At 40.1% G+C, this 14,507-nt stretch overlaps 1 protein-coding gene across 1 annotated transcript in view; it reads left to right on the top strand.

The window, feature by feature from the left end:
- Positions 1-14,204, top strand: part of LOC137259237 (uncharacterized) — a 35,011-nt gene extending 20,807 nt beyond the window's left edge. Inside the window, exons 3-5 of the mRNA XM_067796867.1 lie at positions 7,047-7,236; positions 8,194-8,372; positions 9,088-14,204. Of these exons, the coding sequence (XP_067652968.1) occupies positions 7,047-7,236; positions 8,194-8,372; positions 9,088-11,103 (2,385 nt within the window). The 3' untranslated portion in view covers positions 11,104-14,204. The remainder of the gene's footprint in view (positions 1-7,046; positions 7,237-8,193; positions 8,373-9,087) is intronic.
- The last annotated feature ends 303 nt before the right edge of the window (positions 14,205-14,507 follow it).

The following is a 14,507-nucleotide window of genomic DNA, read 5'->3' as shown; positions in this document are numbered from 1 at the left end:
CTTGTAAACAAGACCATGAGCTTGATTTGATTAAATGTCAGATAAAGCTGTTGAGGTCCAATGTGGACTTTCCACCATTGCTAGGAGGACTTTTCAGTGGGGATTAAACTCAGCCTATCTGGCTGTACAGTGCTGGGTCATGTTGTCTGGAAGAGCTGAATATAAGATTATTGCACACCTCCCTTCAACTTTGAAAACAATGGTGATAGCTACTGCCTACGCTTGCCAATAACGTTAATCCTGTTCTCTTAAAGGTCTTCAGTAACCCATGCTTGTCATAAGAAGCAACTAAGAGGATCAGGTGGTCAGACTTGCTTGGTCGACACATTGTCCATTCTCACTTATGTATACAATGCTCATGCCTTTGATCACTGGCTTTGACCTGTGAAGGTTGAGGGTAAAGTAGGCCTTCAGCAACCCATGCTTGCCATAAAAGGCGACTGTTTGTCGTAAGAAGCAATTAACGGGATCAGGTGGTCAGACTCGCTGACTTGTTTGACACATGTCATTGGTTTCCAATTGCGCAGATCAGTGCTCATGCTTTTGATCATTGGTCCAGACTCAGTTATTCACAGATCATCGCCATATAACTGGAATATTGCTGAGAGCGGCATAAAACCAAACACTCACTCACTCACTCACTCACTCACTCACTCACTCACTCACTCACTCACTCACTCACTCACTCACTCACTCACTAGTCCAATTATTTGCAGACCACTGTCAAGTAGCTGGAATATTGACAAAGGTTTTTTTAAATTCAAGCAAAATCTTTTGTATAGTCAGTAAGAGATAATTCATTTTTCAAGTTCCACACCCAACAAAAAAACCCACTTAAAACATGCACGCGATTTCCCAGACTTTAAGAGTCTTTTTTATTCATGAACCATGGACAGATGTTCAAAATAAACATCCTGTTTGTCTTAAGTATCTGACATAAACTCCCAGCAGATTTTATCTGTTAGAATCTCCCTGGTGTGATGAATCTTCTAAACACCAAGGAAGCGTTAGCAAGTCCTGTCAGTGTGCCATTTTTTTAGAATTCTAACTTTAACACCATATTATTTAAAGATGCGAGATGATACTTTCAAGTTCTTGGTAGTTACTGTTGGCGAGACTATGTGAAAATCTTAATTTAACCATTTCTCTTCGCCAATGTTCTCCATGAAAGGAGCAAAGCAACACCAGCTGTGTGTAGCAGTACGATTTAGGACAGTAATAGGTTTATGTCAGAATGTGAAGAAAAAAATGTGTAAGGATCAGAAATATACTTTGTTTTCATGTCACATGCTCATAAAATCATTAGACTACAGATACAAAACAGTATTTAAGAAGAATAATTTGAGAACGAAAACAGTTGAACTGGATGCTGGCAGGGGTAATGGAGGCAAAGAACAATTTGATGTGTAGTACTTTACAAACCTTTGTTCTCTTTGCTTGGATGTAGGGAAGACTTGCCATTTTTGTCTCTTTTTTGCAACCCGATTGGTGCTGCAATTTACCAGTGCTTACACTACAGCAACACTAATTCTCTGACGATGTATAATTTTGAAAAATACAAATAATTCCATTTAACTTGAAAATAAGCCACAGTAAGGCATGCGAATGACGCCCTGAGGAAGTCTGAACTTATTTCATTGGGGACTTGAGCTGAAAAGACAGCAGGTAAAATGTGGTTTAGGGATTGTGGGACAAACTAGCTGCAGTCCAGAACAGCAGCTGTGTGAAGGAGGAGGTACCAGGTGATGGAGAGGTTCTAGAAAAGTCAGGTTGACTCTCTTTCCCCTGGATGACTTTGTAATGACTCACAGCAAATTAATCTAGATAAGATTCAAGGTGTATAGGCACCAAGTGTTTTTCAGACTCTGGGAGTATGTTACAGAAATGCCTGTGGAGGGAAGTATGAGGCTGTTCGGTGAAGAGGTGCAATTCAGATTTGTTAGTTTTTCAAGCCAAATATGACAATCAGACTCTGGTGGCTTGTGATCATTATAGATTTCTTGGCTTCTGTATGTAAATAAAAATCAAGCTGACATAGGTATGAATACACAATGCTGTTTAGAAAGAGGTCAAATGTAATATATGTTATGAATGGGATTTCACTTTCTTTTAAAAGTAGCGGTGGCAGGTTAGGCAGCTGACTTTGTGAACTGGCTATAGGGTCTCTCACTCTGAGGGTTTAGGGTTGAATCCCGGATGGAACTCAACCGAAAAACGTACCAGAATCTACTTTTTTAAGAAAGTGTAATCCAAAATGTAACATGTTCAATAACTGATGCAGGTTTAACAGATTTTGACGGAATTAATTGACATGCAATAAGACTTATGTCTAATGGAAACATTTACAAGGAGAACATGTCGATATTCATGTTTCATGTCGTCACATGGAGTGGGGTGCATATGGTGTGTGGAGTGGTGTAGTAGTCCAATGGCTAAAAGTGTTCACTCACACCCAGATTTAATTCCCCACATGGGTACAGTGTGCACAATTGAGATATTGCTGGAATATTGCTGAAAGCGAAGTAAAATTAAACTCACTCATATCATCATAGTGATGATCATCTCATGGAAGACAATGTGTGAATGCACTTTTGGCTTCCACAACCAAGATATTACCAGAGTAAAAATCCAGAAAATAATATAATATAATATAATATTCTGTTTATTACAGGGCTCCAAGTTCAATTTTTGACTTACTTGGTTTTCAATAAGTGAATTTTGAATTTTACAAGCCACAATTATTTTTCACTATCCAAACTTTGCTAGTGATTAATGAGTATGTCAATCATTGTACTTAATCATTCTTTTTCTGTAACATCAATAAAGGCTTGAACTTGGTAAATGCCATTTCTTCTTTACCAATACAGTAAGCAGTATTGGATTTTATTTTAAGTTCATCAATGTTTTTTTTTAATCTGACTTACTTTCTTGTGTGTGGAATTGTTGTGCAATTCTTGACTGACTGAGAGATGTGCTCTTTTTACTGACATGGTCTCCGCATTTTCTTTGCCTATGTGAAATACTGTGTGCATGTATGTTTTCACGTTTGAATTTCTGACTGCCTTTTACAAAATCAGTAATCCCTGCGAGTGCCACACCAGATTTCCTACAAAACGTGCAATACATTGTGTCTGACTGTCGTAACTGAACCAGTCAAATTCTGACAACCACGAATCCTTAAACACAGGTTTAGTTTCCGGTTTCAACTTTATTTTCTTCCCCTCTTGTGGAGTCTCTTCATTTTCAGTAGTACTTTCATTCATGACATCCTGTTTTGATGAAAAGTAAGATGTGATCCTTCGCTTTTTCGCAGTTGCAGCTGTGTTTGCAACCAGCTCAGTCGCCATCTTTCATTTTCAATGGTACAAGTGACTGATCGGCAAACAGCATTGTTTGCATTCAATATATAGACCGAACCCCGTCACTGTGCAACGCACTGTATAACCGAAACTAGTTGAACTACCTCCCATGGCTTCGCATGCGGAAGTCAATGTACGTCAAACTGTTTTGTTTTACACGTTCCTAAAATTTTGTTAAAAAAAGTAAGAGAAATTGAAAAGGCAGAGGAATTTAGAAAATATCACTAGAATAGTCCAGTCGCCAAAGGCTAAGTGTTTTAAAATATTCAGCCGCATTTTTATTTTTTCACTCGCAAATGCGACCAAATCACTCACAACTTGGAGCTCTGTATTACTGAAGTTGTCAAATTGTGGAAAATAAACCCTAATCTACTTTCAAACACAGGCTGGCTATCGCCATTGCCACATATAGAAAGCAATGTCACTGAAAAAATGTGACATCATAGCATTGTTATGACATCACGTCACCTTGACAAAGTGATTGGGCATCATATAAAACATATGAACTATGATATGTTTGCACTTGTAAGTAATAATAACACATATTATATCACTTGTATCATTGTCTGATAATCTCGAAATACATCTGGCATCATATCCAAGTAACTTTTGCCTTCCTCATAAAATCTTATGTGGCTCAAAAATACCTAAACAAATAAATTGAAAATGTTAAAGATATATAAATAAATAACATTTCCAAAGAAAGTATTAAAAATCAAACTTTTCTCAAGTCCTGATAAGGGAGACAATCAGGAGCCAGTGTGGGTTGTAGGATATTTCCAGATGGTGAACAAGAAGAGCTGAACCATGTTAGGAAAGGACAGAAATTCTCCTGGTGTGGGAAATGAGAGTGGGGTTGTTATTTCAATTACCCCAGATTGTTTGAGGCCTAAAGGATACAACTCTTTCCACATTGGACCCATTGTCTTTTTCATGGGAAATGTTTTAGCCAAGGGAGCTGTTTGTATCTGCAGCGTCAACATATTGCTTCTCACTTAGCACTTACACAGTGTGGACCTTGTTAACTGTTGTGACAAAGATAGCAGCAAGCTCATTGTTACTAGCAATGATAGGAGTAGAGTAGTGGGGAGGGGTGTTGTATAGGGTTTTTACTTCATTGTATGAAGGGTTCTGTTGTAAGCCTAAGTTAAAGTAGACCCGTGAAGGTCCCGGGGTAGAATGGCCTTCAACAGTCCACGCTGGCCACAAAAGGCGACGAAGAGGCGACTAATGGAATCGGGTGGTCAGGCTCACTGACTTGGTTGACACATGCCATCGGTTTCCAATTGTGCAGATCGATGTTTATGCTGTTGATCACTGGATTGTCTGGTCCAGACTCAATTATTTACAGACCACCGCCAGATAGCTGGAATATTGCTGAGTGTGGCGTAAAACTAACCTCACTCACTCACTCACTCACTAAGTTAAAGTATGTGATTTTACAATCCTCATCTCTCTACACTGCTCACAACATTTCGGAGCATATGCTTGCTGATTGTGAACCTGGTGATGATACTCTCGGAAACATTGTGTTATACACAATAAAGAAATTGGCATGCATAAATCTGGCTTTCTGATGCAGTTGTTAATACATAATTAACACTGCTGTGCGCAGTGGGCGAGTTGTCTAAGACGCCTTGATAGTAATCTAGCGAGCCGGGATCGAGCCCACCTGTGACCATGTGTAAGAAACTTTAGAGTCAACTTTGTGTGCAGACTCTTTCAGTGTTGTCACAACCCCTAGTGTGCAGTACACAACCCTAAGCACTTAGAACAACCCACGAATCCATTAGTAGATGACCAGATGGTGGCCAAACAAATATGTGAAAACACCTGATGGCAGATACAGCAACATGCAGACAAAGTACTGTCACTATGTGTCCCAGTCGACCCATCTGTGAATGGGTACCACATTAACTCGGTGTGCCCAGTAGGCTGCAAAGTGTTGTATGATTCTCACAAAGTTGAGATTGAAAATACAATGTGTCGTTGTGATGGACATCCAATGCTTGGGAGAAAAACAAAACACCAGTGAGCAGTTAAACTGGCAGCTGGACATCGGGCGCTATACAAATGTCTAGTATAATAATAATAATAATAATAATAATAATAATAATAATAACAATACTACTATTGCAACAACATATAAGTATTGCTGATTTCTTGTGTGGCCAAATTGCACAAGGAGCTTGTTACAATTGCACTGTAATGATTGTGACCATGTAATCAATATACATGGTTACTTGTTAAATATATTCTTAAAAAGATGTGTGGTCAGTCTGTGTCAATCCGACTCCGCTCCACTGATGGATTTTTTTGGTGAAAACTTAGCATGAAGCAGGCCTTCTAAATTTGTGTTAACTTGGTCCAAGACATTAATAAATTAATTGATATTGCTGGAATATTGCTAAAAGCAGCATAGAACTAAACTCACTTACTCAGAGGTGCCAACCTCAACCAGTGATGGAAATAACTGCCTGCCCGACTGCCTGGGGCTGGTAAATTTTGAGTCGGACTGCCTGGAAATTCTCTCCACCAGCCCGATTGTCTGGCTGAGTTTTACTTAAAAAGGTTACTTAAAGGTGGGCAGGCAACTTTCAAGATGGGTAGGCAGGCCGAGTTGAAAAATTATTTCAATCACTGACCTCAACGTGTTGTGAACAGTAATTTCAAGGAACAAAAGTAGTAGTTTGACCATAAAATTAGGAGTCAGTTTACTTAAAATCATGATGGATTCTGAGAAAGATAATATGGCACTAATTAGTAAAGTGCAAAGTGTTAAGTTCACATACTGATTTCGTATAACTGAATTGAAGGAACGGTCATGTGATTAAATCAGTCATTTTTGGCCAATACATAATAAGCCAATTAAATGGCAAAGGTACTGAAATCAACTTCAGGTTACTGATCAACAATTTTGCTAAAATTACATTTGTAACTTGCAATGATTCCAGTTCAAACATGATTACATTTAGAAAGTGGTCAAATGCAACATAAGTCATATTTGGGATTTCACTTTCTCTGAGGGTGCGGGTTCGAATCCCAGATGGGACTCAACCAAAGTAGTACTAGAATTTGTACTTTACTAAGAAAGTGAAGTACCAAATATGACATATGTTGCAGTTCAAATTTCATGAATGGCATGTAAGTGAAGTCCAATAATGTATTTAATCGACAAAAATGCGTTTTTGTCTATGTGTCCAACTGTTCTTCAAATTTCTTAGAATTTCTAGTGCAGTCGTATTGGCATAGTTTGAGGCTAAAATTCGTAGTGACTATGATAAAATCGTAAAGGTTGGCATCTCTGCATACTCTTCTAAAATTATGTTCAGCATGCTGTTTTGTTAATAATTCATTCAAAAACACGTCACCACTCACAGATGATGTGAAATCTATTCATTTCTTTCTGATTTTTTCGGCATTTTTGATCAAAGTAATGATTCCGATATTTATAGTTAACACTTATGGTCTTTCTGATCTATATCGATAGACAGCCCTAGCTATTTGTGACATTATTTGAAGCTAATGGTTGACTTTGCATAGACTGATGTTCATGCGTTTGATCACTGGATTGTTTCATCTAGACTTGATTATTGACAGACTGCAGTCATATAGCTGGAATATTGCAGAGTGCAGTGTAAAACAACAAATAAAACCACTTGTTGATTCATGGTGTATGTGTTGCAGGTGTTCCTGTGTGTGATCACATGTACTGTGACAGCGTTCCTGTGTGGGATAACTGCCATCCTGACAGGAACCCACGTGATCCGTCCCATCATGCAACTGACCGATTGTTCGTACCTCCCCTTCCTGATGGAGTGTCGCTGCAAGTCACCCTACAAACGCTCCATGCTGGAGATCTCCTACACCCCAGAGGGTAATGCAGTCTTTCCTGTACAAGTACATGTCAAACAAATAATTTTGATTTCACTGCAGATAGGGAAATAAGAACATGGTGACCACTATTACCTTTCATGTTTACCTGCTTTTCACTTCTTTCATCAATGGAGCAGTGAGGTTGCATACTGTTTCTTGTTTGCTTATCACAGCGCAAGCCTGATGTCCTGACATGGGTACAATGTGTGAGGCCCATTTTTGGTGTTTCCTGCCCTGATATTGCAGGAATATAGCTAAAAGCATGATAAAACTTTCAGAACTTGTATTTGTGGCGGCCACAAAATTTCAGAGTTCCTGGGATTCGAACGTTAACCAAAGAGGTTAACCCCGTCAGCAAGGTGACATGGTAAGGATGTCATCTGTTGGATGATTCCACGCCGTGGAACATATTTGTTCAGAAGCTTGGCTCAATGAAATGACAGAACACACTATTTTAATTAATCTGTGTTTTTCATAATCTGCATGGGACTCACAGTTATGTTATCTGTGCTGAAGCTAGAGTGTAAGATCGCTTTATACAGTGATATCCTGGTACGTATTGGGATGGGGGATGTCTGTAAATATCCAACATATTAATGGACAATGTGCAGGTCTCCAGATATCTTCTAGGGGTGTTTGTGTACTTACAATTCATAATGCAAATAGAGGTGTACTGAGAATTTTGAAGGAGTACTGAGTATCTGTTGCCCCAGTGTGTTCTATAAATCAACTATGGTAAAGTAGCCTTGTGGTTAAGATGTTGGCTTGTCCTGCCAAAGACGTGGGTTCAATTTCCCACATGGGTACAATGTATGAATGCCTTTTCTCCTTTCCCTCATGAAATGGTACGTTGTACACATTCACTGCTGGAATATTGCTACAACTCAGTTGTTGTAGCTCAACTGCTCACTGTAGTTACTGAAGGCTTCCTGTTAATGTGCTCTTGTATCTGTTGTAGATCCTGCAAGTGTGGTATTCACTGACACGGACAGCTGTGATAGCATACAGAAGGTGATGCTGCACATGTTGTACGCGCTGATTGGAGTGTACGTCATCAGCTTCCTGTTCACCGTGGGGGCGGCCATATTGGCTCTACTGGTTCTACGCATGGAGAAAATTAGGATGGGTCTGTTTGAGGTGAGTGTCCTTAATGGGTGAATGGACAACTATTGTGTAATTGTACGTTCATTGCTCCATAATATGATTGACTCTGGTCCACACATGGAAATATTACACTGAGATTACGCACAAGTAGGTGGACATGTTGTGGGTGTGTTATTAAAATCAAATAAGATCTGTTCACAATGAATATGACTTGAAAAGTGTTTTATTGTGTACATAGCTTTACAGGAGTTATTAATCAATGTTATGTCATGAGCCTTGTTTTTCGATACAATACTCTATTACATGCCCGAGAAAGATGCTGCAGTGGAACATTTTTATGACAAAATTACATGAGTATAATACCGCTAGACGTGTGACATCATATAGGTTTCCAGTTATGTTGTCACAATACTAATACCTGTCACAGTGGTATTTGACCTTGCTTGACTTGTGGAAAGCTGAGTGACATCACACTTTAGGGAGTTTCTGTGAGTTAATGTTGGTGTACTGAAAAGACACCTAAACTAGCTTCCATGTAATACCAATATTATTAAACGAGTTAATGATTTTGATATCAAACAAGTGGTTGTTTGATGCCAAAGTTTTAACTCAATTAATAAAAATGGTATTACATGGAAGGTCATTTAGTATCCTCTATGTATTGCCATAGATTACAATGAAAGTAGCATGTTTTGAGAGGAATTTGTTTTCAAATAATGAATAACAATACACCTTTTGTAAACTTCAGGATGACACGTATGAGGAAATCTTCACCGTCAGCAACAGCAGTGCAACACCACCATCCTCCGACAGTGACAATGAAAATCAACACATGCTTCATCCCATCTTACCATCCAGTGATGACGGAAGAATCCCAGAGTCGCATATCATCCGGAGAAGTCGAAGTTTCAGTCAGCCCAGATTCCCAACGTCTGCAGATGGTCCCGAGAAGAGTATTCCTAAAATCACAGTGTCTGCTCCAACCAAGTCTGAACCCCAGGGAAAGTTGAAGGAACATCGTCGCAGGAGTCGCCGAGCTGTGACACTCCACAACTTAGACACCCATCAACTGATGGTGATCCTCAGCTTACAGATGCGTTATCTTCAGGAGAATGAGAACGCCCAGTCTCAGTCAACCCTAAGTGCCCAACAGCTGAGTCAGCAGTTACGACGAGCTCTCACACCCCAGCCAAATCATGATCGTCAGAATCGGGGTCAAAGTCAGGAAGTTCGTCAGATCAGGTCTCACACACCCCAGCCATATCATTTTAAAAACAGGAGTTCTTACATTGATCCCTCTCAGCCAAATTATGAAAATATGTTTGATCCTACAGAGTTTATTAATCAGCTCAAACAAGAACAGGCTCAAAGTGGGCGTAATGGAAATAAGGTTCCAGCAGAGAGGGACTTATCACGACACAACACCGTGCCAGCCTCACGGCCCAAAACACCAAGACAGGGATACTCATCTCAAACCATTCCACCCCCGCAAAATTCCAGGAAAGGAAACAAAACTCCAATTAGATCCAATTATTATGAGGAAATTGATGACATGGCTGATTGTTTAGACGACAGTAGCGCCTCAGAGCAAATCTATGAAAATCATACTGGAAACCGACGATCTGCTCAAAGACGTAATCGAGGTCAAGGTGAAGGTCATTCAGTGCCTGTTCCCGCAGTATGTGTACAAGGTAATGGCGGAGAACCAAGGGACATAACCAATATACTCCCGGCATTGTATCCATCAATTCCCAGACACTTGTTTGACAGAAGTCAGACCCCATCCCGACCAAAAAGTTATCTGAATGCAGTTGATGCATCTGATTCTCCACAGACATCACGCAGACAGCCATCGCATAATCCAATCCAGCATAATCCCAGCTCTCAAATTAACTCAACTCAAGTTATGCCAGTTCAGGAAAATGGATGGAGGAATCAGGATGTTGATTCTGAATCAACAGACAGTGCCATTTATGCAATGCCAGTTAAAAAACGCCAGCCAGCCAAGCCTGCCCGAAATCACAGCCCAGACTGGCCAGGAAGCCAACCTCGCCCATCTCTCCCTGGTCAGAGTGATGTGCGGTCTGCATTTCATGTTGTACCAAGAAGCAAAAAGTCCAAACCTGCTCAAAAATGGAGTGGCACTGCAGACCCCTCAGCTCGGTTGCAAGTTTCTGCTCGCACCTATGATGGTAATATGAACGATTTCAACATGCAGGGGCAGTCAAACCACGTGTCAAACGTGTCTGCATTTTTCCCCCCTCCCTACTCCCCTCCCCCATCCTACACAGATGTGATCACTCACTCACGGGACAGCTCGCTGCATTCACTCACAAGCAGCACCTCCACATCAGAAGATGTGGACTTCTACCAACAAATCAGAAAACCGCAACAGCCTCCTCGATCAAAAGTCTCACCTCATGAATCTCAAAATGTCTGTTCGAATCACAATTGGGAGGAAAATGCAGTGTTCCATGACAGTATCCCGTACAACGGACCAGGGATCAACGGTGTGGGACAGAGGTGGAATGGTATGGAGTATCAGAACATCGATGAGACACCGAACGGACGAGTTGCCAAGACCAGCCACCGGAGGCAGGGATATGATGCATTTCAGGATCAGCCAGTACGAGGGCCTACTTCACGCAGCCTTGCCCCAGGAGTGCAGGATGTTTCAGGGTGTGAGGCTCCTCTGTATGGTGCTACAACTGCATCCACCGAAGGCAACAGCAGTGACTCAGACTGCATGGAAACAGTCATATAATACATCAATTGTCTTATTCTATTGCATCATTCTGCATCTTTGTGACTGTTTGATGATGTGCTGCATCAGTTGCTTCAAGGAAAATAGATCCTTGCTCAGACTGAGATTGTTCAAGGATTGTGATTGACTTATTGGAGATAACTCAGAAACTGGACTTATTGGAGGTAACTCAGAAACTTGTCAAATGTTATACTGTGTCCTTGACCTGAGTATTGTGTATATGAAGGTGACATGTACTGTTTTTTGACAGACCCTCTTGGCAGGATAATTGCAAGTCAGTGTGGACTACCGTCAGATATTGGATAAGTTTTACACATTAAGCAAACACAGAGCTTTGCCAGATTACGCATTATCATTGGGACACGTGTATAGAACTCCTGTATTACTTGTGCTGCTGGTGATGTCTTGGCTTCTCAGAATGAATCTGACTTCAGTGTGGTGTCTTGTGACCGGATTTAACTCGTCATATATGAATGTTGTTCTTAAGCAGTGAATTGATACTTTCATTTGACTAACTTGCACTCAGACTTGCATTGAAGTTTCTGTGAACACACCTCAGGAGCAGTCCCTTTGAAATAGTCTGTCTGCAGTATACATTTGTCATGGAGATTGTGAATCAAAGCAACTGTAAAGAAGCATGGACCAATTTCTTGCCTTTCTGTTTTAAAAAATGTTATTTTCTAAAACAATATGTTTGATATATGTTTCAACTTCAGCACATGGAATTTCAGAGTGATTGCTTGTTGCATGTTGATCAGGAAAGTATGTAAGACAGGAACAAGTGATGTGGCGTCAATCTGTTGCTCATTGTTTTCATTAACCATAGCTTACAATTTACATAATAACTGTGACAAGTAAGTTCTACATGGAGACTCAGTAAAACATGAAGAAGGCAGAATTGGGCCATGATTCTGAATTTACTCTCTGTTAAGCTGGAACACCAATCCAAAAGAAAGCAGAATTGGGATTCTGTAAATACCAGACCATGCTGAGCTATGGAACACAGAAACTGAAGGCAGAATTAGACCCAGTGAATGTGACACTGCTCCCTGTTCTACTGGAACACCAGTCCTTCTAAGAAGGCAGACGTGGGACTCTGTTATTGTGAAACTACTCTCAGCTCCAGTGGTACACTGAATTGAGAGCCTGTGAATGTGACTGTCTGCTTTATTTGAAGGACATGAAAAAAAATGGCAGTAGTCTGCTACCAAAACCAGGAAGTGCTATACAGTTGTACATATGAATTGTTAGAGAAATGGAAAAATGCGACAAAAGGTTTCATGCCTGTGTAATTAGATGCTTCCTTACCTCAGGTGATAAATTTATAGTTACTTGGTTTATTGATCAGTAGTTGGTCGTTAATGTGTTCAGTCGACATACTGAAGCTCCGAGTTCAACTCTCCACAAAGGTGCAATATCTGAATCTAATTTCTGGTGTACCCTGCTATGTTATTGCTGGAATATTTCTATAAGTGCTGTAAACAAGTACTTGCTTCAGATTTATAATGTGGGTCTACCCATACAATCTGTATAAGGGCAATAAGACTTCAACCCTCAGATGTCTTGCCACCAATGAAGTAATCATCAAATGCAAATCGGGGCAGAGGGGTAGTCTTGTGGTTAAAGCATTCACTCTTCATGCCGAAGACCACATGGTCAAAATGCGTGAAACGCATTTTGGGTACTTTCCTCCATGATGTTGGTGGAATATTGCACAAAAGTTGTGAGAAGAATGTGTGCAGGAGCTCGTCATTTGAAACACTTTTCATTTTCCAAAAATTCTCTGTATTTCTCTTTCAATACATAAAGATACTGATGACGTTAGTGATTTGGTCGTGAAAGAGCCATGTTCCTTTAGCCACAAACCCACATTTGACAAGCAGGCTAGTTATTCTCAAAATGTTCGTAGCCCTACTGAGTTCCTCATCCGAATTATTAACACATTGGCTACAACCAAATTTAAGAATTCTTAGGGCTACGAATGTTTCAAGAATAAGGGCCCAGATCTGTAAACCAAGTAAATATACCAGCCTGGCCTGAGGTGGGAGGATTTGGGAGGTTGTCAATTTCGACAAGTCAGAATACTCACCAGAGACAATTGTGAATATGTCTGAAACCATTGAAACATTATATTTTTGTATATTATATATCTCGCTTTTTGTAAATATGTGAGATCTATATATATTTTTATACTCATGCATCATCAATTTGGACCAATGAGATCAAGTTTCATTGAGATCAACACTTGGTGCCATTTCAGGAAGTTCTTGTTCAGGGTTCTTGAGGGCGGCAGTGAAAAGCAGAACCAAAAATATACATGGTATCTCAAGAAGAACACTGGTAGCGGAGTGGTTAAAGAGTTTGCTCGTCACATCAATTACCCAAATGGGTACAATGTGTGAAGTCCATTTCTGGTGTGCCCCCACCCCTGCTACTTCTGGAATAGTGGAAATGTTGCGTAAACTACCCTCATTCACTAAATGTGTAATATGAATTTGGCTCAGCCTTGTCGACGGCCTTTAGATATGAAATGATTGCCCATAATACCTCCTGATATCCACAATTGTTTGTATTCAGTGTTGCTCATGTCAAGTTCATGGAAATTTTCTCCTAAAGATGACAGTATAGTATTATGAGAATTCTTCCACTCGATACCTCATAGCATGTCTATTGTCTGTAAAATATGTGTCACCAACAATTTCTTACCTAAGTTTGTTCAAGACTTGCCATTATATAACTAAAATATGTTCAAAGCGGCTTTCAACTAAAAAGTCATGACATCAAAAGTCTGCGTCTGGTTGTTGTAACAGGCGATTAACAGGATTATGTGGTCAGTATCATTGACCAATTGCATGGATTGATAATCATGCTATTGGTCACTGGATTGTCAGGCCCAGACTCAATTATTTACAAACCACTGCTGCCTAGCTGGAATATTGCTGAGTGCAATAACAAACGAACAGAACCAAATGACTCCGAGTCAAGAGACGAGTGCCAATATTGTTTTGTATACAGGTCCATGTGTGTATGTGGTATACAGGTAATGTATACACAGTGTACATATTCCAACACAGCATAAACAATAAACACCAATACAATGACGTCATGTATTTGTCTTTTATGCCATATTCCTCGTATTAACCCAGGAAATGAGATGTTATCCTCTTTGACATGGAAGGTGGTGGGGTATGTGTAGCCGAGTGGTTCAAGTATATTTACTGGTCACATGAAGACCTGGGTTTGATTCCCCTAATGGGTACAATGTGTAATACCCATTTCTGGTGATACTGCTTGATGAAAAACCTAGTCCTGCTCCAAGGCTGTAATGGATGCTGAGCCCTTGCAATTCTATCCTTCTAATAGACAAGTCTAAATAAGCTGACACTTATCATTTTTTTAGGAAT

The sequence above is a fragment of the Haliotis asinina genome, chromosome 13 (assembly GCF_037392515.1).
Source record: "Haliotis asinina isolate JCU_RB_2024 chromosome 13, JCU_Hal_asi_v2, whole genome shotgun sequence".
Lineage (NCBI taxonomy): Eukaryota > Metazoa > Mollusca > Gastropoda > Lepetellida > Haliotidae > Haliotis > Haliotis asinina.
The sequence above is the reverse complement of the archived record's forward strand: the minus strand, read 5'-3'. Positions and strand labels throughout refer to the sequence as shown.